At 51.7% G+C, this 25,402-nt stretch overlaps 1 protein-coding gene across 1 annotated transcript in view; it reads right to left on the reverse strand.

Annotated features, from left to right (window-relative positions):
* Kcnq1 (potassium voltage-gated channel subfamily Q member 1) overlaps positions 1 to 25,402 on the reverse strand; it is a 329,937-nt gene that overhangs the window by 260,329 nt on the left and 44,206 nt on the right. Inside the window, exon 2 of the mRNA XM_028870925.1 lies at positions 21,180 to 21,270. Coding sequence (XP_028726758.1) covers positions 21,180 to 21,270 — 91 coding nt within the window. The remainder of the gene's footprint in view (positions 1 to 21,179; positions 21,271 to 25,402) is intronic.

Here is a 25,402-nt window from a genome sequence, read left to right on the forward strand (position 1 = left end):
AAGTCCCCAGCTGGTGCCAAGAGGCAAACCAGAAAATAAAAGGAATATGGACCAAAAAGGAAAAAGCACAAATGGTTTTATTAGGGATAACCAGATCTCTCCACAGAGAACACTAAAGCACCCACAACAAGCAAACAAAAGTGAGTAGATGCCCTTCTCCTAGTCAAAAGGAAGGTCAGCAAAGCCACTGGAACAAGGTCAACACGAGAAACAATCACTGTCCTTCTATATCCTAGCAACAAACAACCCCCAAAATAAAATGGGAGAAAGAGTGTCCTGTCAGGAGCTTCAGAAACATGAAGGATGAAGAATCAATCTAACACACTGTGTGTCCTGGAGACTGCATGGCACCATGACCTGCCCTGAAGACGCTTAAGCAGGGAGAGAGACAGCATGCAGTGCTGTTCAGACACACGAGAAACCCATGTTTCTCTGCTCCTCTGTGCAATAGCAGCCAGAAAGCCAGGGCTGGCTTTGGGTTTGGGTTTTGGATTGTTGTTAAAAGTTGACGACTAGATTCTCTGATTTTCCAGAGACTGTGAAGGGTCCAGCAGAGCATCACACTTTGAAAATGAACCAAATTGGAGGATTAACAAGACCTGATTTCAAGGCTTAGTGTAGAAGTCACAGCAATCAAGGTTTTCCTGGCAGAACAGTTTACAAAGTCCAGAAACCGGACCCAGCACACGGCCAACTGATTTTCATCAAAGGTGCCAAAGTAATTTCATAAAAAAAAAAAAAAAGAGTCAGAGGGACATGAGGGTAACCACATGCAAAGGAGACTTAGTCCCGATTCATACCTGTCACTGGGCATAAGATTAAACTTGGAAGGAATTACAAATCTAAACAAGAAACATGAAACGATAAAGTTTCTACAGAAAACAGGAGAAAAGGTTTTGTGACCTTGCATTAGGCAAATATTTCTTAGACAGGACACACACAAAAAACCACCATGATCCTTACAAGAAAAGGAGGGGGCACCCTAATGAAATGGGTTCATCGAAATTAAAAACTGCTTTCTGCCCTGCTAAGAAGAATCAAAGATGAGTCCACCAGGGGAGGGGAGGTCTGAGCAACACAGATCACATGAAAGACGCCACGTCATGAATGCAGTCCTCCTCACTCAGCATGAAGGAGACATACAATTGTTTTAAAAAGAAAAAAAAATCACTGAAGACTTCCCTAAAGGAGATCCCAGGGTAGTGAATTCTCATGCCATCAGAGGCTGAGAACATGCAAATTACAATTAGGGTGGTTAAAATTTCAAAAGCAGACTCTACTTTATTTATCTGTTTATTTTTAATGTGCATGAGTGTTTTGTCTGCATGTGAAAATGTGCACAACGTGTTTGTCTGGTGCCTAAGGAGGTCAGAAGAAGGCCTCAGGTCCCTGTAACTGGAGTTAACAGATGTTTGTGAGCCACTGTGTGGGTACTGGGAATAGAACCAGGGTCCTCTGCAACAGCAGCCAGGGCTCTTAAATGAGCAATCTCTCCAGACCCCACACTGACAATACTAAGTGCTGGTGAGAACACACAGCTACCGTGGTGGCACCCAGGGTGGTGATAGCAAAGCCAGTGGCAGCCATCTTGCCAAAGGGTTTGGCAGCTTCTGAACATGCTGTGTCTCCCCCCCCTCCATCAAGGACAGGGAGGGGGTTACTGGAGAGCAACAGAGGCAAACAACAACTCCAGAGCATGTGTGCAATGCTTATGGCTGCTTTAATCATAATAACCAAGCCCTAGAGACGGCTCAGATGTCCATCAGCCTGTGGACGGGTAAACAAGCTGCAGTACATTTTATCCTTTCCAAATGAAAGAATCAACCAGAGCACAGACCAGAAGCAGACGGGCCTCAAGTGAGCCCTGAAAAGTGATGGGAGCCAGACGCAGGACTTTGTGCTGCCGAGTCTCACTCTCAGGGGGACAGGATAGTTCCCAGGTGCAGGTGCAGGGATGGGCTGCGGTACAGGGCGTACAGAGCGTGTGAAGGAACTCAACTTGGCCTAGGAATTTGCCAGAACTCACTGAACCGGACGTCTCACATGGGAGAGAGTTTTGCAGCACACAGCTTAAACCCAACAAAGCCAAATCTAAGACAAGAAAACAGAAACACACAAGAGAAGCCTATGAGATGGGTGGGTCCCTGGTGACTTTTTAAAAGATGAGATAGGAGCCAGAAAGATGGCTTCGTGGGGAAAGGCATTTGTCACACAAGTCTATCATTTGATTCTTGAATTCCATGGAAAGGTGGAAGGAGAAAACCAACCCTACAGAGTTTCCCTCTGACCTCCACATGTCTGTCATGGCATGCATGTTCATATGCATGTACAGATAGGTACACACAATAAGAAGAAGTAAATAAAATTCTTTAAAATGTTTAAATACTAAAAAGAGAGATAAGCTAAGGTCTTGGAGAAAAGAAACACCTCACCACCACATTAGGTTGGCTGCAGGCACTCGGGCCACAGCTCCTAAGCACTGCGTCAATGCTGGCCCCAGCACTGACCACCACCCCTCCTCCAGCCTCCTCCCTCAGTCTCTGGGAGTCCAGCCCAGTTGTGATTCCCTCAGCATTTTTCCTGGGAGGGGACAGCCAAGTGACTGCCATGTCAGGCTCACCTTGCTGTTCTTAGCACTTGTCACAAATTCTCAAGGGCAGCTGAGGACCTGGGCCTGGCATTCAAGACATGGGTGCAGAAGACTGGTGAGGGTGACTATCGCTGCATATCTGTTTGCATCTTGGTCCCCAGCTGAGCATGGTACCACTACGCAACCTACCCAGCAGCCATGGGGGCTCAGGGATGAACACAGAACGTTCTAGGTCTTGGTGACAGCTGCTTCTTCAGCCTCTGCTATACCTCTCCACTTAACCCTCCAATGGCACAGGAGTAGGAGCCCACTAGGTGACGGCGAGAATGGAGAACCCACAGCATGCAAGAACTACAACCCATGTTATGGTTCCTCCCCTGCTAAGGTCACACTGGGCCAGAAAGTCTGCCCTCCAGGGGGACAGAGATACTTACAGGACAAAATCCAGAGCCAGCGAGGGCACAGGGTGAAGCCGGCCTCACTGTCAGCTTGTGCCCTGGCCTGATACCTCTGTCCCTTGGTATATTATATTACATTACTTTAACATTGCTGAAGGTGTAAGGAGCCATGGCTCCTATTGGCTCATTTCTAGAGTCTGCCCCTCCCAGGTGTGCCCACTGCTTTCCCTAATGCCTGTGGGCTCCCACACCTCCCAGTTGCCATACCCAAGCTTCTGCTTGGGAACACCAGCGTCCCCTTCCTGCTACTCTGTGGAGCATACACTGGGTGTCAGGCTACCAACCCCGCATGGCCCCACATAGCCCCACATGGCCCCACATGGCCCCACATGGCCCCACATGGCCCCACATGTCAGGGTACACAGGGTCACATGGGTATATGGCACCACATGTAGCCATTCACAGTTACTTCCCACAAGGCATCCTGAGGCCTAGCAGGCCCCCGGCAGCTGGAGTGCAGTGGTGCACACAGGGCCTCTTGTTTCTCCCCAGGTGCTGGGATAGAGGCCCACCCTCCTGGCAGCCACATGGCATGATTTTACTGGAAGTATCCCAGGACTTGAGGCAGGTCCCTGGGACTGGTAGGCACTTTGCCTCCATCCTGTTTCCATGACCCCCAAGGGTCATATATCATTTCAATTATTCAGATGGAAAACCAGGGCCCCAAGCTGCTCTCAAAGGCAGGCAAAAGTGGAAGAGGCGGCAGGCTGAAAAGCAGGGCCAGCCAACAAGGGATGCCCCCCCAGGTGTCCAGTCCAGGCAGACCAGCCTGGAGACAGCACCTCAGTACCCAAGCAGTCTACCTTCCCTGCCATCTGACCCCACTGGCTCGAAGACCCCCAACAAGATGCTGGGGACTAATAATGACCACTGTAATGTGGAAGAACCAGAGCTGCAAGAGGAACATGGCCACTGGAGGCAGCCCTTCGTTGGGAAAAGGACTCTGGCGTCTAGCCTGGAGACATCCCTGAGATTAGGACACCTGGTCCTGTCCGAGCACCCAGTACCTGTCACCAAACATCCTCCAAAGTACTGGTGTTTGAGCCAGAGCAGTTCACAGGAGTCGGGGTGTGGGCGGGGAACAGAGCCCCTTTGTTTCCTCCAAATGTGTCCTCACTTTGCCCCAAGTTGAGAGTGGCACCTCCACATAAGGTGGGCCAGCTCCCTCCCTCTCTCCCTCCCTCTTTCTTCCTCCCTCCCTCCCCCCTCTCTCTGTGTGCGCACGCATGTGTGTATGCACGTGTACATGTGTGTATAGCCCAAGTCAGTCAGCCTAGGTCCAGAGCCCAGTGTTCCCATGTGTGTGCACATGCACTCTTACATGCACATGTGCACAAACACACTCTCTCTCTCTCTCTCTCTCTCACACACACACACACACACACACACAACAACAACAAGCATGGTCAAAGAGTGATGGAATGAGACTCACCTTCAAGGGGGTCATTGGATCCAACCTCCTCCTCCACATACCTACACTGCTTAAGAAAAAATTTCCCCAAGGGATTGGCGAACTCCGGAGATGTCTTCCAGAACCTGGCCATTGGCAGGCGTGTAAATGTGTCCCCCTGGGGTACCCCCAACTGCATCTACAAGTCTAAATATGGGAAAGCGAGCAGTTATGGAAACATTTTGGTTACACGGGAATTTTCTTTGTCCGACCTGTGATCTTCTGAGTAAATATAAGAATGCAGTCAGGAACACGACAGATTTATATACGTGTGTCCCACCCCTTCTCTTATTTCTTCCACACAGCCAAATTTGGTTCTGATTGAGAATGTAAACCTGTCAGGATCAGTGAAAGCCTTCTCTAGACCCCTTGAGTCAAGCCTGGTCCAGGTGTGTGCCTGCATGACTCATGTAGGCAGTGACCTTCAGGACCACAGATTGGCTCCCATATGGAGAGGAGGGGGCTTACTTCAGCCCTACTATACTTGGCCCCCATCACCCTATCCAGAAGTCCAAATCTTGCAGCAGCTCACAGCCAGCACCTCCCCCACCTCCTTTCTGACATCTGGAGTCTGTGCAGCTCTGGCCACCTAGGCCAGGCATGGGTCCTGCTGAAGGTCCTGCTGGGTACTGTCTCTTCTGATGGGGACACCAGCATCCAACCCTCTTTACATTCCTACTATAGGATCCCTGTGGCTTGCTCAACGAGGCTACCCAGGACCCCTCTGCTGAGAGCTGAAGGCCTGCCCCCCACGTCACCTGCCATCTCTTTGTTCTCTGATAACAAAAATATACTCACAAAGGCTCTGGCAGAAGTGAGACCAAGAACCTCAGCCATGGCAGTAAACACAGACAGGGTTCTCTGAACCTACTAGAGAAAGAGAATTTGATGCACAAGCCCCAAGAACACGCTTCATAAAAGGAATATACTCAACATCAAGTCACAGTTTGAAATGAAGATGAATGAAAAGGTATACCATGCTCTCATTAATAAAAGAAAAGACCAGAGCAAACAAAATCACCAGTGGTACAGAAGGCAATTTCATAACAGCAGACAGATGAAGTCATCAGGAGGACGTTGCAACACCTAATAAAACAGCTTTGAAACACACTGAGCAAGACCTTCAAGAACTACAAGCTCCCATTCACAGTAGGAGATCTCAACACCAGTCTCTTGGTGATGGATGGAAAGGGTATGCAGGAGATCAGTAAGGACACAGCCGAGATAGACAACATTGTCACTCACACTGGCAGGCATGTAGAGCAGGTGTCCTAGCACCAGCAGAGCAAGCACACTGACATGATCACAGAGGGATATCTACCAATGCAAACCACATCCTGGGTCCTAAACTGAGCCTTACTAAGCTGTGATAGATTCTAAGCATATTGAGTATTTTCTATAATCGAATCCAGATCCAGGTAGAAATCATTGAGGGGGACAAGGGGCAATCAAGAATGTCCATGCTTAGTGGACACAATCCTAAATAATCTGTATGTCGAGAGAAACACACTACAACCCTTTCACAAGATGGCAAGCGATGAATATACTCCTACGGTAGGAACAAAATACGGCCACCCTTTCTGCAGCTGTTGAGCACTGTAGAATCAAGGCTAGAAAATTCCATAAAGCAAGAAAAGAAACACGCAGTCCCAGTCAGAAAGAAGAGATAACTCTTTCCTCATTGGCAGCCAACATTGTTAATGCCACAAGACAACAATGGCACCTACAAGAATCTTCTAGAACTAACAAGATCAGCAAGATGAATTTACCAAAATACCTGCAGTTCTAAATAGAGAGTCAAAATTAACAGAACCATGTCACTTAAATTATACTTAGAACATGGAGAGAAGGCATCAGGATGAAGCTCACTAAATATAAGAAAAGAAGAAAAACTAACTTGCCTCAGCAGGAGCACCAGAAATATAAACAATGGGGCTGGAGAGACAGCTTCATGGTTAAGAGCACGGGCTGCTCTTCCAGAGGACCCTGGTTTGATTCCCAGCACTCACATGGTTGCTCACAAGTATCTGCAACTCCAGTTCCAGGGAATTTGATGCACTTTTCTGACCTCCACAGGCACCAGGCATGCATGTGGTACACAGACACACTTGTAGGCAAAGCATCCATTTATGTAAAATAAATCTAAAATAAATTTGAAAAAAAAAAAAAGAAGAACTTAGGTACCTCGAAAATAGGTGTTCAAGATACCTGGACACTGAGACCTATAAGACATCTCTGACAGATATTAAGTTGAGTGCAAGGGAGATGATTCAGTTGGTAAAGGCACCTGCCACCAAGCCTGATGAACTTGAGTTTGATCTCCAGAACCCATATGGTGGAAGATTGACTCCTAGAAATTGTCCTCTGGCCACCACACACATGCTACGGCATGGGCGCTAGCACACACAAAATAAATAAACTTAATTTTTTAATAGAGAAAATTGTAAGCTCAAAATAGGACATGTGTGCTCATGTATTGCTAAGAGGCTAATTCTCCCCAAGCTGACCTTCAGGTTCATATCCCCAGTAAAACTCCACACTGCTTCTTTGTAAAAATGAGCATGCTGCTCCAAAAAGTTATATGGACACGCAAAAGACCAAGAAATAGCCAAAAACACTTGAAAAATAAAAGTAAGCTCCACAAATGACTGTTTTTTGTTGCCCTACCTTAATGATAGTAAGCAAAGTACAGCATCACAGGACAGATCAGTGACTCGGGAGAGAGTCTGACAGATTCACACTCTCATGGCACACTGGACTTTAAAAAGGATGGCAGGAGACTCAGTAGGCAAAGGATATTCTTTCCAGAAAATGGTACTAGACCAATTCAGCATCCATAAGAAGAAGTATAGAGTGTCAACTACATTCCACACAAGGGACTGGAAATGACTCCAGGGGTACACTGCCTGCGCAAACAAGGAGACCTAAGTACAGATCCCCAGCACCCACGTGAAAAGCCAGGCATGGCTGCATGCGACTGTGCCCCCAGCACTGAAGATGGAGCCTGGGCCTCTCAGGCCGGACTGTGAACTGCAACAGTGAGCTTCGCGTTCAGTGACAGACAAAAAAATAAAGTGGAAAGCAATGGAGGAAGAGCCCAAGTCTGTCTACCTCTCTTTCTCTCTCTCTCTCTCTCTCTCTCTCTCTCTCTCTCTCTCTCTCTCTCACACACACACACACACACACACACACTCATGCACACATATACTCTATCACAGATTTATAGAACCACAATAAGAAAATATTTCCGTCATGCTTAATATATGATTCTTAAATATGAAGTTAAAAGGTAGGAATTAAAACATAAATTTGACTTTGTAAAATTAAAATTTTCTTTTTCTTGGGTTGCTAGGAATCTTGTGCAAGTTCTCTACCTCTGGGCCACACTCTCAGCCCCATTTTTTAAAAATCACATTGTTAAATAAATGAGAAGGAAGCCACAGAATGGAAGAAGCTATGTGCAAAGCCCAGACCTATGTAACTTCACAGAGAATATTGACATCTGCACTGCTAGGAAGGCAGGACTGAGAACTCGCTTAGTGCTGAAGCTCTGGCCTAGCATGCCCAGAACTTACATAAAGAGCTGGGTGTGGTGGCACATGTCTGTAATCCCACCACTGAGGGACGGGGGACAGAGATCCCTGGAGCTTGCTGCCCAGTCAGTCTGGTTGAAATCAGTGGGCTCCAAGTCCAGTGAGGGACTTTGTCTCAAAAATAAGTTACACACACACACACACACACACACACACACACACAGAGAGAGAGAGAGAGAGAGAGAGAGAGAGAGAGAGAGAGAGAGAGAGAGAGAGAGAGATTCAACCCCTTCACTCACTAGGAAATGGAATTTCAAATACAGTGTGGTTTCACCTCCTCCAAGACACACAGTAGGTCCATTACCATGGAGAGGACTGACCCGCCAAAACATGAAGTTGCTGGAAATCCCTATGCTGCTCAGAGGGTGTAAAATGGTACAACCCTAGTTGGCCAGTTCTTCAATAGCTAGATAAATACCCACCATATCATCCAGGCAATCTACACATAAGTGTTGGCCCATGAAAAAGGAAACAGGAGTATTCACTGGGGTACATCCATATACTGGAATACTGCTCAGTGATGAAAAAGCATGTACCTAGATAGGTCTCAAAGCATGAAACTGAATCAAAGGACCCAGACAAAAAGAGGGCATTATAAATGGTTCATTTAAAGGAAACTAGAAAATGGAAGCATCTACAGTAACAAACAACAGACCAGCGTGCACCACCTAAATGAGTGGTGGAGAGGGTGTAGGGTAACACCCAGAACACAGGGGTGCTTTGGGGAAGGTAGGTACATGCTTCTTCCTGCCTCTGGCTGTGGTCTTATGTGTCAGGAGTTATTGAACTGTGTGCTTTAAATATGGCATGTGCTACGTGCCAGCACACCCCAGCATAAAAGCCCAAAGCAGTATGATTCCTAACTGAGGTCCTTCCATCCCAGGATACCATCAATGGGCCCTTCTCCATCCCTGCCTGCTCACTTTACTAGAATTAGGCAGCCACTACCCATCCACATGTTGCAGCCCTTGTAGCCGTTGGCTCTGGGCTGAGAATGTTCACATTTGGTGTTCCCCAACACAATCCATGTATGTCCCAGGAGCAGGACCCCCCACTGTTTTCTGACCTAGGAGTAAACAGAGGTCCAGAGAGGGTGCTTCACGTGATGCCACCAAGCTGCCTCAAGTCTCCGGACTTTGGCCACTTCTTTGACTGTCTCTGGGCCTTAGAAAACCGTGGGAACAGCCTTTGAAAAACCAGAAGGCCTCCTGCCTCCTGTTCTTCACCCTCATAGGCCTCCAGAGGCTCCCTGCCCCACCTAGGCCCTCCACTGGCCCTCAGCAGGGGCTAGCTACAGAGCCTGTTGCCCCTGTCCCTTTAAGAGAAAGAGGTACTATCACATCTCCACATTCCCAGGACGAGGGGCCAGTCTCTTCAGATATGGGGCTCAGGAGTGGGTTCATAAATGTCTGGGGATGGTGGGTCAGGCCTGGCTTCATCTCCAGGCTTTGGTAGCAAGCGCTAGGCCCAGGGACCTGTTTTGTTGGCAATACTTAGCAATGAGCAGGGATAGAGGCTCCTCTGTGAGCAAGAAGAGGCACAGCCCTGTTAAAGAATGTAAAGTGATGGCTGGGGGTGCAACCCAGTTGACGATGAGTCTGCCTAGCATGTAGGAGGCCCTGGGTTTGATCTCCAATAGCCCATAAACTGAGTGCGGCAGTGCAGGCCAGTAATCCCAGCCCTGAGGAGGTTGTGGAAGGGGACCAGTTCTAGATCATTTTCAGCTACGCAGGGAGCTAGAGGATAGAGCCATGTTAAGAAAGGAAGGAAGAGAAAGAGGGAGGGATGAAGGAAGGAAGGAAAAGCAAAAAGAAAAAAGAAATTTAACGTGAAATAAAGAAGCCCCCAGGTTCCCCAGAGAGCCCCATGGTACTCTGACTGGCTCTCCTCCCCCTGCAGGAGTGGAACTCCCAGGCCGCACTTGACCTTTTGTTCTTGTCCAGGCTTCTTATGCTGACAGTTTCTGAATTAAATGTGCAAATGGAGTGGGCCCCAAAGGGGAGCCCCACTCCTCACAGACCCAGATCCAAGCCGAGCATTCAAGTCGCATTTGTATGCGACTCCAACTCGCTTGCAGGTGAGAGCAGTGCACACAGATCAGGCGCATGCGTGCCCCCACACTTCTTTGTGTGTGTGTAGGTGTGTGCACCCCTGGCCATGCATGTCACAATCGAGCGTCCCAGCTGCACCCGGCTGCCTTTTCTTACAACCTATTTAGCAGTCCTGAGCAAGTGTGGAAGCCATTGTCACCACTTGCCGCTCCTAGCCTCTTTCACACACCACAAGTGCTGGGTCCACCTGCAACTCAGCCCCTTGAGCCCCATCTTCAGAGAAGAGCCTGTGTTATAAATAACCAAGAGAACACAAAGCGGTGACATCAGAGGCTAGGATGCGCCTTCCCAAGCATCACCCACATGGGGGAGGAGAGCATAGCCCCCGGTTGCCACGACCCTGAAGGTACTTGAGGACATACTCCATTTCTCAAGCCCAGCCGTCCAGACACACAGAGATGGCCTCTGGGTCAGAGCACCTCCCACAGCTATTGAAGAGGCTGCTGTAGCCCAGCTCCAGCTCCCAGCCCCCAGCCCCCAGCCCCAAAACCCCACTTGCTCCACCCAGAGTCTCCAGTCGCCATGCAGCCTCATCACCAGGAGACAGACAGTCTACTGGAAGCTGCTGCTGGAGCCTTCCTTCACTGGTCAGCTCAAAAAAGCAAGGGGCCAGGGAGCCTGGGTGCTCAAGTGTGCCTCTCGACCCTGAGAGGCTGCCCCCAGCCCCCTCCCTCCCTCCCACCTGCGAAGTCACACAATGACATGCTTCAATAGCACACAGCCTGGGCCTCTGGTTTTCGTTCCGAGTGACCCTGGGAGGCCAAGAACGTGATGGGAGCCCGTCTGAGTGTGATGCCCTGGGGGACACTTAGGGCCCCAGCCCGCGCCACTCAGGCAGCCCGCTCATCCAGGCAGACAGCTGGTGGACTCCACCGAGCCGTGCCCCTCAGCCATGAGGCCCTGCGGCTCATCCTCTCACCCCCATCACAGCCCCCAAGCAGCCCCTGGGCGCCCCGCTGGAGAGAGGGTACCAGGGCGGCCTGCTCAGCCCACCCCACTATATTATGTCAGCTGTTAGACTGCACTTAAAGCGAGGCGCTCCAGCTGGCCAGGGTCAGATGTAAAAACAAGGGCCTAACAAAACCCTGCCACCCCCCAGCTACTCTGAACTAGAGACCCCCACCACATGCAGCACTCACTGAGGAGGCTCTTTCCAGCCTCAGGCAGAGCATAAAGGAAACACCTGTCCCTGGCCGGCACACTCTAATCCCACTAAACCTGAGTGGGGAACCACCCCCCCACCCCCCCGCAGGCAGCTCCTACCCCAGGTCTGACTTTTGTCCTGGGGGTAAAGGAAGGATGGTGGAGAAAACAGAGAAGAGAACCCACTGCTCTAGCGAGCAGAGGCCTCCTTGTGCCCCAGCTAGACCCAGGCTACAGAAAACAGAGTGCCTAGGGATACCCCCAACACACACACCCCTACTTTCTGGGGTCTGTGAATAGGACCCTGCCTGCTTTAGGGTCCTTGGTTCCTGAACAGTTGTCTTCCGTTAGAAGGTCAGGAGGCTCCTGCCACAGAAAGGCCTTTGCTACTGACACAGGAGCCCCATGTAACCCTGTCGTAAGCCAAGACCCCCAAGAACTACTGGGCACCCCACACTTGGCCACCCAGGCTGATTTATCGTTCCTTACCAACCTGGAGCTGAGTCAGCACAATTGTCAGAAAAGAGGCAGAGAGAGTAGGGGGTGAGGGGAGGGAGGGAGGGGAGTGTAAGACCACCCAGATACCTGGAGGCCCTGGGAGGGGGCTGGGAAGCCATGAGCGCGTGCAAGCACGTGTACATACACACACACACACACACACACACACACACACACACAGATGGCGGTATCCTGGTGCTGTCCCAGTCACCCCTTGCAGTTTCCCTGACCAGGAGAATGATCTTTGGGGCCCCAGAGTGGCATGGGGATGGCAAGCTCCCAGGAAGATAGATCTGAGGACTAAGAACTATAAAATGGGAGAGGGGGAGGTCCCCACCCATTGGTTCGGTCCCCAAGACAAGATACAGATGGCAAGGGGCAGCACCGACCACAGGCCCACAAGGGAACAATGAGAGCTGGTACAACATGGGCCTCTCCCCGGGTTCCTGTACAGAGCCTGGGCCTTGTCACTAGACTCAGCAACTCCAAAGTGTGGGGACAAGCCCACACATGCATCACCTGCTGTGGAACTTGAGCCCTGGAGGCAAGTGGTCAGCACTCAGGGCAGGGATGGGGATGGGGATGGGGAACCTCTGGCTATCCAAGGGTCTTCTTGAGGCCATGAGAACCTGTTGCCAGGCACACACCAAGGCCTCTTCTCTTTTCCTTTTGGCTCAGAGTCACCTGAAAAGGGTGTGGAGATGAGCCCTGAAAGAAGAGCAATGGGGAACAGACCCTTCAAATCCAGGTAGGTCATGGCTTTCCACCTTCAGAGCCTCCAGAAGCCAGCCCTGACTGCATTCCTGATCCTGCCTAGGAGCTTCCAACTGATTCTCACCTGCTACACAGTAAGGAATAGGTTGTGTGTCCTTCCAGAAGGTTCCCACAGTCTCTTACTTGCCTCTCCCTCCTGTCCCAGGATTCTCATGGTTCTACCTTGTTCTGAACAAATGTGATATGCGACGACTCTTGTCACTGCACACAGCATGGTGCTGGCTTCCCAGTAAATGAAAAAACCAGAGCTGCGTCCTGCAGGACCCTCTACACTAAGGCCTGGGAGGTTCAGGAAGTCTGGTGGCAGCTGAGGATGCTGGCCTTCCTGCTCTTACAGAGTACAGGCCTCGCACAGAGGAAACAGGGCAGGGTGGTGGCCAGTTTAAACCCCATAAACCTGGTGACCTAGAATTCATGGCCCTTAAATTGTATACACTGTGGCAGAGATAACCTGCCCTGCCATTTCCACCCAAGCTCCTAATTTGACCTCCTAGGACCTGTGTCCCACTCTTAGGACGTGTGTCCCATTCCTAGGACGTGTGTCCTCCACACAACTTGGTTTCATTCCTATTGCTTTGACAAAATATCCTAGGAGAAAAAAGCAAGTTAGGAGAGGGAGAGAAAGGGCGAATTTTAGCTTACAATTCCAAGTTACAGTCTGTCATCATGGGGAAGTCAAGGCAGGAACTTCAAGCAGCTAGTCACATCACATCCACGGTCAAGATCAGAGAGAAACGAATGCATGCATGCTTACTTGCTCGCTTGCTTGTGCTCAGTTCTATCTTGCCCTGCCTTGGTGCCATCCACAGTGGGTTGGGTCTTTCCACATCAGTTCTTAAGACAATCACCCACAGATATGCCCACAGCTCAACCCAATGCAGGCAAGTCCCTCTCTTTCCAGGTGACCCTAGGTTGTGTTGAGTTGACCACTAAAGCCAACCATGCCAGTTACAAAGGAGAAGGTCTTCTCTGAGGGCCATACGTTGGTGACTTGGAAAAACCCAACATGATGTACTCAGAGAGAGAAAACACAGTGACATAGATGGGATCAAGAAAACTAAGTAGAGGCCTCAGGTAGTCATCCAAAATGGTATGAACTAGGAGCAACTGTGTGTCAACATGGGAACACAGAAGAAAGACACTGTGAAACCAAATAGACCACAAACCATCCTAGGCCACAAAGACTAGGCCAGTGTGGGACAGTGCAGCACGCCCATGTGGTTAGGACATGGCAATCTAAGTACCATTTAAATGCACATGCTTCATTTGAAACCCGAAGGATTACGAGTTCAAGACCACTCAAAGTTGCTATGCCTGGTGGCACATGCCTTCAATCTTAGTGCTCAGGAGGCAGAGGTGGGTGGATCTGTGACTTTGAAGCCAGTCTGGACTACACAAGACACTGTCTCAAAACAACGAAAAATGACAAAACGAAGTATTGTTCTGCAAATTCTCCTACTGAAACAGGGTGGGGCCTGGCCACTTTCTCAGAGGCCATGAAGTACTTGCTGTAGGCTTCAAGGGCCACACAGTCTCTATCCTGGTTTGGAAACAAAAAAATAGAATCCACAAGCCTGCAGACTATGTGCTGCCATGTCCTTCTTGGCCCCTAGCAGGCAGATAGGCAGGGTCTCAGCGCCGCAGGCAAGCCCTACATTCTCTAGCAGCTGAAAGAGAAAAGATACTACGAGAGCTGCCCACCGTTCCTGCCCCTGCTCGTGGGTACCATAATAGCACTCTGGGAAAGACTCTGGCAAGGAGGATCCAGCTCCACAGAAAGGGCAGCTAGGAGACAAGAAGCTTTGCTGCAGCTCAGCATGGCAGGCATTTCTAGAAATCTAGCAGGACACATGAGCTCTGAGCCCAGCCAGTGTGCCTTCCTTGCACAACCCTGAGGCCTTGCAGGCCCTGTAAACAGCCCAGCCCCATCCATTCACCTAGGTCACCCCTGAGACTAGAGGCCACATCCCCCCACTTAGACCAAGCCACAGAGTAGCTGTCTCCCTGGAGATACCCCCAAGCCTCCTGAGCTCTGGATACCCCAGGGGCTGCACACAGAGCTAAGTCCATGTCTGTTCGTTCACTTAGCCCCAACACCAGCCCTAGGGGCTCACTGCAAATGGTCATGGGGACTGGCCTCCGTGTCCACAGGGCCCTGCGGTGTAAGTTCGGGGTGTGAATCTGTAGCCTGTGTGCCATCAGCCCAAAGCCTAAAATACAGTTGAAGCTTCATAGATATTCTCTGCCTCAATGAATGCAGGAGAAAACAAGTCAACCAAAGAGGTGGGCATCTTGCATGCATGGGGTCGGGTTATCTTCTAAAGCAGAAAACTATAAACTAGGACAGCAGGAACCTGTGTGCTGAGGACACAGGAATAGTAAGCTCTGGTCCTGAGAGGGACAGAATGTCTCCCCAGAGGACGCAGGAGCCCAGGAGAGAGCCTGTAACACTACAGGATACATGGCTAGCTGGATGGCACCTCTAAAGAGCTGCAAGAACCAGACCTCTCCAAGTAGAGAGCTGGGGCCTCACAGAGAGGCAACCTTGGGTTTGTCAGTAGAAAGCTCAAGCTGCCTGCTGGTCTCCTGACCTTGGGCAGCAGTGACTCAACCTGCAGGAGTCTCCTTCCCTCGGCTGCAAACCAGTCTTCAGGGACAGGGTCAGAGTAGACACGCTGGCTTCCATGAGTGCAGCCAGTGGCTGGTGTGGTATTAATGCCCCCCCACTACCCCCCCCACACACACAAGAGATTCCAGATAGGACACCAGACCAGGCAGTGTGACACGTGGCCAAACAGAGTACAAGCACCAACATTGCACCGGGTACACCCTGAGCCGTGTCTTAGTCAACAAAACAAAACAACAACAACAAAAAAAAAAACAAAAACAAAAAAAGACACCAGCTACAACTCCAGGCAGCAGCAGATCAAGAGATAGAAACACACTCTACAACAGATAGGCGGTGAAAACCAACTAAATAAACCAAGGCAAAGCCCAGATACAGCACAAAGACATGAAGCTAGGCGCTGAATTTAGCGCCAATAAGTCTCCACTGGCAGGAAAGGGTGTGAAAATGAATGCGAGTACAAGTGAGGCCCTGCCGAGTGTGAACGAGGGTCTGGGACCCAGGGAGCTGACCTTGTTCCACATGAAAGTGGGACCCACCGAGGGCTGTCTCAAGGACTCAGAGAGGCCACAGGATCTCATTTTGCCCCTGGGAAACTGAGGCCTGCCAAGAGAGTTGCAGAAAGCCAGGGCGGGCCGGGAAGGGTCCAGCTGCAGGGAGGTGGGTCGCCCCTGCGGGGCCAGGGAGCCTCACAGAGAGGGAGGAAGCTGGAGAGATGACCTCATCCCCCAGGCCTCCGGCCGCAGCTCACAGCGGTTTTAACCGCAGGCATGGCGGGACATTTCCCTGGTATGCGGGCCACGGGGCCTCATGGAGCTGGAGTTTGTGTTAGTACTTTTTCAATGCAGCTGTCTTTGTGTGGGATTTGAAAACAAGCTGGGGTTTGAGAGACAAAAAACAGCCCTGCACCTGGGCCTGGCCAGGGTCTCCTATTGCAAGCAGGGGTGGGTGGGTTTGGCGGCGTGCATGCACATTCAGCAGAAGTGCACGTACACGGCGAGCACACACATGTGCGCCACGTCCACAGATGCACGGGAAAGCCTGCTCTGGATTCAGAAGCAGGATTGGGGTGGGGGATGCCTTCCTTGGGGCCACAAACAGGTTTCAAGGCCAAGCACACCTACAACACGCATGATCAAAGTTCCAGCCAGACCCTGGCCTGGCAGGGCCCAGATTTCTCCAAGAACAGCTTTTCAGGCCCAGGGAATATGCCTGGCTCAGCAGAATGCTTAATCCCTCAGAGGCCGCCTGGCTTCCTTGGCCCTGGCTGAGATAACAGGGCTCTGGCACCGCGAAAGCCAGGCGCTGAGGCAGTAGTATCGGCGCTGGGGTTGGGGGAACGCAGCCTCGCGTGACTTCTTCTCCGCCATTTACCCAATGTGCTCCCAGAATCCCTCACAACGCTCCCTCGCCCTGGCCCCCGTGGGGTACCCCAGGCTGTGGTTTGGGCTCCCGCGCTCAGCACTCTGGGCCCGGCCCAAGGGCTGTCGAAATGCGCATGACAAGAGCGCCACCTGGTGTCTCCACAGTCCAGCAGAGTCTGCGTTGTCCTTTGCCCCAAGGTTGAAACAAACACCTTTGCTTCTTACCCCATTCCCATCCACAGCACGTAGCACCTGCATTGTACACTGTGTCCCTCAGCCTGGGGCTCCAACCGTCATTCTCACCAGAGGCCTGGAATCCATAACCCTGATATCTGCCTGGGCTAGGACACATCCACCCTCTGGGGGCCATGAGCGGCTGCCACAGCACACAACTCCTCCTTACTGAGCCCTTCAGCAACCGTCCTTTCCTCCAGGAAGATATCACCACCCCATATACATGGCTCTTTGAGTCACACACTTCTCTCCTTGTCCATATGTCTGGACACACGCCCTCCTCGTCCCTACTGTCCGGAGCACCATCTGTGGTCATGACTCTGAAGTAAGCCTCCAGACACAGCCAGTTCAAACCCTGAAAGGTATGGCCTCCAAAGGCCAGCAAGGGAGGACACAGCTCCGTGGCAAAGTGGGGGACAGCGTGATGGCTCAGCAGTTAGGAGCCCCTGCTGCTCTGGCAGAGGTTCCGAGTTTGGTTGGTTATTCATGTTGGGCAGCTCACAATCATCTGTAACCCCAGCTCCAGGGTATATGCCACACCCTCTTCTGGTTTCTGCAGGCACTGTACACACACACACACACACACACACACACACACACACACACACAAAGAATATGGAAAAGCCAGTGGAAAGGCCAAGGTTGAGGCTGATTCTCCTCCCTACCCTTTACAGATGGGGAAACTGAGGCTCAGGGATGTCCTTATGGGGCATGCCTGGGAACAAGACTTAAAAAGAAGGAGGTTGTGTATCCTATTTTAGATATACAGTTTTGAGCAGCTGGAGTGTTAAGCTTCCCTTGGCACAGTGGAAAGATGTAAGAGAGACGTGAGCCTACTCACAGAACCCCACCACACACAGGTTGCCCAGAAAAGAGCAGTATTCCAGAAGGGAGTATGCAGAGCTGGCCAGAGGTCAACCCTAATAGCAGAGAAGCAACTCTGTTAGGCACAGAGCCTGTGCAAAGGCCCTGGGGCCGTTGGGAGTGAGTGATGAGGAGGGAGGAGAGGATTGGAGATTGGGGGGGGATACTTAAATGTGTAGCACTCTGAGGACCGTGAGAGAGAAGTTGGAAATTATCCCAAACCACCCAGGGAACATCTGGGACGCTCAGGGTTTTGTCCTATAAAGTCTCTCTCTAGCTGTTGTGAGGCAGGAAGGGTCCAGGGAATGGAAAAGGGACAAAGGAGGTAATGAGGTCACTGCCCTCACCGCAGTGGACAAAGAGCCACTTCTGGGAAGCAGAACAGACTTGGGAGGGGCTGCCTTGGGAGTGGAGACCTGCTCACACAGAGGGAAGGGGTAGGGGGAGTGGATATCACAAGGTCCCACCCACACCCGCCTTGGCTTTGGGTCAGTAGGGTCTGTGTGCGTAATTCCAAGAGTAGCCACCAGATGGCATACAGGCCCAGAAAGAGCCTGGCCTGAGGGAGGCAGCAGAGGCCACCAGGAGAGGGAGCCTAAGCCAGAAGTTAATGTGGATGGGGCAGGAGGGAGAGCAGCAACCACCCCAAGTCTGGAGCTACCACGTGAGGAAAAGAGCAGGTGCATTCATGGGCCCAAACACACGAGAACACATATTGACCCATGAACATACAGTTACATATAAAAACACTGTTTACACATAGGCATGAACATAGTTGCATATGCAGATACACACAAATTTACACACAAGTGCACAGGTATACAGGAAATCAAACACATGTAAATATCCACTCACACTCACACACATGCTCAGATCAAACACACACTTGCTTAAAGACACAGCTTTGAATACATGGGTACATGCTTGTGTGAACACATTCTCATGAATGCATATACAGATGCATGCTTACAGAACTTCCAGGGGAGTGTTCTGACCGTCAGGCCCTGCTCAACACAAGAACTAGCAGGTACGTTTGGCCTAGGCTCTCCAGACCAAGTCCCAAGCCAGGGATTCCAGAACCCTAGCTCCTCGGGGGAGAAACCTGGGCCATTCCCCTCAGCAGCAACCAGGTACTGTGACCTCTCACAACACAGTCAGACACTAGACCTTGCCTGTGTGACAGCCACTTCTATAGTGGGCAAGGGAACAATCCTGAGAAGAACCTATAGGAATATCATCACACATAAGACTAAGGGACCCAGGGCCCTCTCACCCTGTGGAAGGATGCAAGCATCATGCAAAAGTCCCCAACAAAATAGAAAAGCTCCATTGGACAAGTCATGAAAGATTATATTCTGGGACTGAGAGATGTCGCCCAAGAAATCGAGACTGGCTGGCCAACACATCAAGAGAGATGCCAGCTAAGATTTGATAGCATCTTGCCAGCCACATGGAACCAACTAGAGAATAGGCATATTGGCTGGATGTTGCTTTTGGAAAAGCCCAAGGAACCGACCCACACTTGAAGCTCAGTGTTCATAGGCACAGGCAGCATTGTGAAGTGCAGGGACAGCAAAGCCTTTCACCACAGTGAGAGGTCTCAGAATATATCAGAAGAGAGGTCACCCTCTAGTGACTACAACTCCCAATCACAGCTTGTCCATGTTACCAGCTGCCAAAACCACATGCAAAACCACAGTGACCCCCACAGAGGCAGACACACCACTGCCTGGCACCACAGCCATGTGGGTATCCCCAACATAGCTAACACGAGGTGTGTCCTGGGTTGGGTGCATTGTCCTGAGTCAGGCTGGGAGTGGGGACAAGGAAATTGCCAGGGACCCCTGAAATATGCTCCAGGGCCCACTGTAGGGTGCAAGAGCCTGGACAGATGAACCCTCCAGTGGCCTGTGGAGGAGAACTGGGGACTTCCAGGCAAGGCCCAGGTCTGATTTGGTCCACAGTGAAGACACAAATCCTATGGTGAGGGGAAATGGGGGGCTTTGGGGTGAGTGGCATTCTGTGCTGGGAAGCTAGAGATGGGACGGAACAGCGGAGACTCCCAAAGCCATTGGCAGCATCACACATGACTGCTCAAACCTGAGGAAGAAGACATCACATTCAGGCCAGAACCAGAGACCTCTGTGACCCAGGGAAGGGATATTCCCTGCGGCTCAAAATCTAGAAGCAATAGAGGAAAGACAAAGTTGACACATGAAAAACGTGTGCCACTGAGTGGCCCTCACTGTGATTCAAGACCTAGCAAGACAAGCTTCCCAGCTGACAGCTAGGTCTTGAATCACAGTGAGGGACAGCTAATTGTGGGTCCTTGCTCCCTGTGAGCATCAGGAACATCCCATCGCAAGAGGAAAACACTAATGTACCCCAGCAGAAGGCCATTCGGCTGCACCGGTTACCATCTTTCCCCCTTAGTCCCAGCCATGCTGGCCTGCACCTGCCTTCCCAGCAGCATCATGGCAGGCAGCATCCGCACCGCTTCTAAAGTCCACACGGCCCCATGTCTGGCCCAACAGTGAATGGTGATGCATGGGGTACTCTACTCTCGTGGCAACTGGCGCTAGGCTCTGGATAGCCCTTCCAGAACAGCGTCTGCCTCAGTTGCAGTATCCAACCCTGGCCCTGTTTCAGGGCTCACAGCTGCCAGAAAAACAGTCCTTCAGTCCCTCCAAGCATGTAGGTTCACACACGACACAGTACCCTGAAGGCTGGCTCCTCAGAGCGTAGGGTCACACAGGACAGTTCCCAAGTCCTTCACAGAGTATGGGATCATCATAAAAGACAGTCTCCCAAGTGTCTCACAGTATGTGGGTCACACAGGACAGTCCTCAAGCCCTTCATAGAATGTGGCTGGACCCTGGCATTTGGGAATTCCATTCCTCAAACTTTCCACATGTTACTTTATGCTGGGACAGGGCACATGGGAGAGATGTCCCAGGCCTGGTCTGCAGAGAGGGAGACCTGAGCTGTGTATTAAAGTAGTTGTGGTGCCCACTAGGACTGCCATGGTGATCCTGCCAGAAATGATGCATGAAAGTCTCCTGGGCTGATGTAGGGTCCACCCTGATGACTGGGAGAGAGTCTGGGCTAGGACACCTGCAGGACTCATGAGTCAGTAATAACATACACAGGAATCACCCAGCCCTAGGCAATACCCCCCACCCACCACCCCTCAGTGCCATTGTGCCCATGCCATCCTGCCTTCCTTCTGGGCCCAGTCTGAAAGTTCTCCATACAAATTCCTTTCTCACTATCAGCTCTAGTCCCCTTATGTTCTTCCCGCCTTTCAACACACAGCCCAGGGTCCTGGCAGGCATGGATGCAGGGGAATTGCCCTCTCCGATACCCCAGTACACCAGGGTGGTGGAGACCAGGGATGACTCCTCTACCCAGCCCTCCTTCACCTCTTCCACTTGTAGTGATGACATTCAGTGATGTCCCTGGGTGCCTACATACCATCCAGAAGAGGGTCCCAGTGGCCAGAGCAGCATACTGTTCAATAGTGGACAGGACACTGAAGATGAGGCAGACCAGAACAATGAGGAAGCTGTGAAACAGGGGCATATGGTCAGTGCCTGGTCCAGCTGCCCCGCTGCCTCCCTCCTTCCCGACACCCCACATGCAAGATCATTAGCGCTGGCAACCCCAAGTATCCCTCAGCTAGTGCACTCAGACATGGGGTCCCTAGGATGGAAACCATTTACCATCATGAGGATGGACCCCAAACTGGTGTCTCAATGTACATAGACCTTGAAAATGCCACACTATGGGCCACCCCATCCCCATCCCAAGATCATCTGTCACCTGACTGCTCTGGTCCAGCAGCCAATCCACAGGAACATCCCACAGGTCAGGGGCTCCTAGGAGACTCAATAGTCCAGCCTCAGAATGTCCAAGAGCCTTGGTGTACAACTGACACTCAAAAAGCCATTTTAATGAACTGGGGGCCTCCATGCCCAGGAGTGCAGCAGGGTACAGCCCCTCAGCTAATGGGGAGACCCCAAGAAAGAAGGGCCAAGCACAGCCAGGACCTGTACCCCGAGGGCACCCAGAAGGCACAACTAGCACACAGAGGGCACAGTCGCCACCTGCTCTGATTCCAAGGGCACTGAAATGATAAGTCTCCCTTCCACTGAGCTCTCCATCCCTGGGTATCACCACCCAAGGTAGCTTTCAAAGTTGCCCCTATTCGAGGGACAGGGTAGCAGATAGGGAGGTGCTTTGGGGGGTGGCGCTTCAAAGACTCTGCATGCCCTTATGGAAGGTTCTTGGGGATCAGAATGGAAGTGGGAGAGCTGGCACACTGTCCCAGGGCCATAAGAGGGGCAGACAAAGAAGCCATACAGAAAGACATCAGGGCCCCAGCACAGACCCTTACTCACATCAAGGAACTCACACACCTTCCACCAATCCCATATCTGCTTTCCCCAATTTATAAGGCCCAGACCACCAGCCTCAACCTCCCAGAGGCCATGTAGTGGCAGTGGCCTGACTCAGCCACAGAGTTTCCTGGGGGAGGCATAACTCGGGTCTCTCGTACCTCCCAAGACTAATTCGATCCATTCCTGGCCTTTGCAGCCACCACTAAGGCCAGGAGGACCCAGAGCTAAAAGCCCCATCGCTCCCCACTGCCCTCTTCTGCTACCTGGCCTGCCAGGTCAAAGCCTGCAGTCACAGTTTACCATGCCTCTCCCATGACAGACACTTCATTTGTCATGGCCACTTGCTCCCCCATGCAAAGCACATCCCAGCCTCCTCCTTACCCTCGCCCAGGTACCCACTCCACCTTCAGCTCCCCCACATCATCATCCCTAGTGTGATACCGCAGTGGACCCAGTCCTGGCTCCCTGTCCCTCCTTCCTGGTCTTGAGGACCTCCTGTCACTGCCCTGCCTGGAGACAGAGACTCAGGCTCCTACAAAGTGATCCCATCTCACATGCAAAGAGGTGGCTCCAGTGCCTACTCAGTCCCCCATGCCACCTCAGTCAGAACACTTATGTGTAGGGAGCCGCCATTTAAAGATGGTGCTGGCTTCCTGGTAGCCTAGCTGTAAACAACTCCATATTTGGCTATGCTCTCGGGACTACGTGTCCTGTGACCTGCGCATATGTGGGTATGGTAATCGACCTTATGTCTTCAGCCTATCCCGTGGCTCCCCGTGCTAGCATTCTGGCGGGATCCAATCACGGACTGACCCGTGTGCTTGAGTCCTCATATAAGCAGCTGCAATTTAGTTCTCGGGGCCCCTCACCATCCGCTCTCCCTTAACCAAGAGGCACTCCAATAAAGTGTGATCTGAGAAGAATCCTCGCGTGGTGGTCGTTCTTCCTCGCTGGTCGAGGAGCTCACCGCACTTATGGCCAAGTATCTCTACCAACTCCTAGTGCTTGCAGCCACCCCCAGCTAGTGAGCATCTCTGGAACAGGTGCCTCATAGAGAGCCTGGTGTACAGAGATCTCAGTTCCCCAACACATACACACCTCCATTTAATCCCTAGCTCCTGCCCCTCTCACCACACCTATGGTGACCTCATGCCATGGTAGGCAATAGCCCCAATTGGCACTGATCCCTGTCCACCATCCACCCCAGGATGCTCACCTGGAGCACACATCTGATTTGGCCCCAGAAGAACCCCTGGGTAGGCTTCAGCCCTCATCACTCCCCAGATTGAGGCCTTCTCTCCCGCCATGCTTTCCTCATAGGCCTAGGGCTCTGGCTGTAGCCAGCCTCTAACCTTGGCACCCAGTGCTGCTACCAGTGATTGTTTCCTCACATCCACTCTCCACATTGCCTCTGCCCTGGGGACCCTCCCAGAGCAACATGACAGCACACCCAGGTCCTCCTGGACCCCCTAGTGGTGTTTCCCGTGGCCAGTGGTAACCACGCGATGGTCACGTTGTACGGCATTGGTCCGTGTGCTGTGTGGTGGACCAGCCACATGGGTCATCGAGAAGCCTTGGCTCTTGTGTGGACCCAGCAAACACTGGGTGAGGTGAGCACCCCTCCACCACCCACCCACAGAGTTGGCCTCCATTCAGGCCTGCTGGAGAGGTCTGGTTCTCAGTCATGGATCCCTATCTGCTTTCTGAGGCCCTTACGGCCTTTTGGGACTCAGATCCTCTCTGGCTAGGCTCTGCTCTCTCCTCAGGCTGACTCTTCACACAGCGGGACCTTACTAACCCTGGGCGTGTGCTGTTTTCACTTGCAGCAGGCAGGGAAGCAGGGTTGGGTCCATCCCTGGGTAACAGAAAGAAGAACAGACGCTCCACCCCAGACCATTGGTTACACCACCAGCATGAAGAGACACAGCCTCTTCTGGCTGCCCCTCAACAGTGAAATAGCCAAGTGGCCCCCACTCCCCATTGGCGTGGTAGGAGCTTAGAGACACCCTCTCATGGAGCTACGGGTTACAGAACAATGCACACCCCTCCGGGGCTCAACACCTAGAAGTGAGGTGGTGACTATCCCAAGGTCTTTGAGGAGCCTCCCAACTCCTGCTGTCACCACACACGATGAAAACCTCCTGCTGCCCAGGGAGCACCTTAAGGTCCAATGTCAAGGAATCCTTTCAGGGCACTCTGCGGCCAGGTCCACTCACTTATCACCTGGCCAGGGCTTGACAGAGAGTAACACCGGTCCCACAGGAATCTGACAGGTCACAGTGCTACCGTGATGGAATCCAGCTGCTATTTCAGAGGGGACACTGAGGTTCCTGGGGCTCCTTAGGTCACTCAGGCTGAACCACGAGGTGACAACGACATATCTCCTAATGGGATTTCGATTCTTTCACTGTCGGGGTGACAACTTGGCCTTTCAAGCCCCGTAAGGTAGCCTCGGCTCCAAAATGGAATACAATAGCTACAGAACCCGAGGATCAGAGAGCTTATGTGTAGCAAGGGATCAAAGACCTTCCCATAGGCCACAAGAGGAGGAATGGCTGCTGCAGGCCACTCTGTCCACATCTGCAGGAGGCTCAGGGCCTCAGGAGGGCAGCAGCTGCAGCCTGTGGGGAGAAATTCCAACAGCCTGGAAGGAGGTATGCAAACAAGGCTGTGGGGAGGGCCCCCTACTCTCTGACTGCCCCCACTGGCAGCAGGGAAGGCCTCGGACACACAGACCAATCCCAGGGTAGAGGTGCAGAACAGCTAAGTTCTCAGCGCAGACAGAAAACCACCTAGTGACCAGAAGGGTGGCCGGAGCCAGGCAACGCACTCACCACAGCTAGCCCTGCTGACCTGCCCAGGAACCTTGAGGTTGGGGACAATGGTGGCAATCTGCCCCCACGTGCTGGCTGCCTTTTAGCCTCAAGTATTCCGAAAACTAAACAGTTCTTCAAATATTTAAACACACTGTGCTGCCCGAGAAAGGGTTATACAGCATAGTTTATTCTTTATCTACTCCCGATAAAATGAGTATTATCTTATTTGCTACTTTATCTGTTCCTGGCCTGGGTGGGGCTGGGAGCTTCAGAGAGGCCGCACCAAGGGTCTCTGCCTTTGGGGAGCTCAAAGGCCAGCTGCCCACCCCCTTCCTGCCTCTACAGAGCAATCACCATCGCTTCACCCTACCTGCATACCCTAGGTCAGGCCACCGTAAGATGCCCTCTCTACTTCCCCCACCAGAAGCAAGGCAAACTAGGGCCCAAGAAAATGCCTGTGTCCCTAGACACAAACTAGCAT

The sequence above is a fragment of the Peromyscus leucopus genome, chromosome 1, assembly GCF_004664715.2.
Source record: "Peromyscus leucopus breed LL Stock chromosome 1, UCI_PerLeu_2.1, whole genome shotgun sequence".
NCBI lineage: Eukaryota > Metazoa > Chordata > Mammalia > Rodentia > Cricetidae > Peromyscus > Peromyscus leucopus.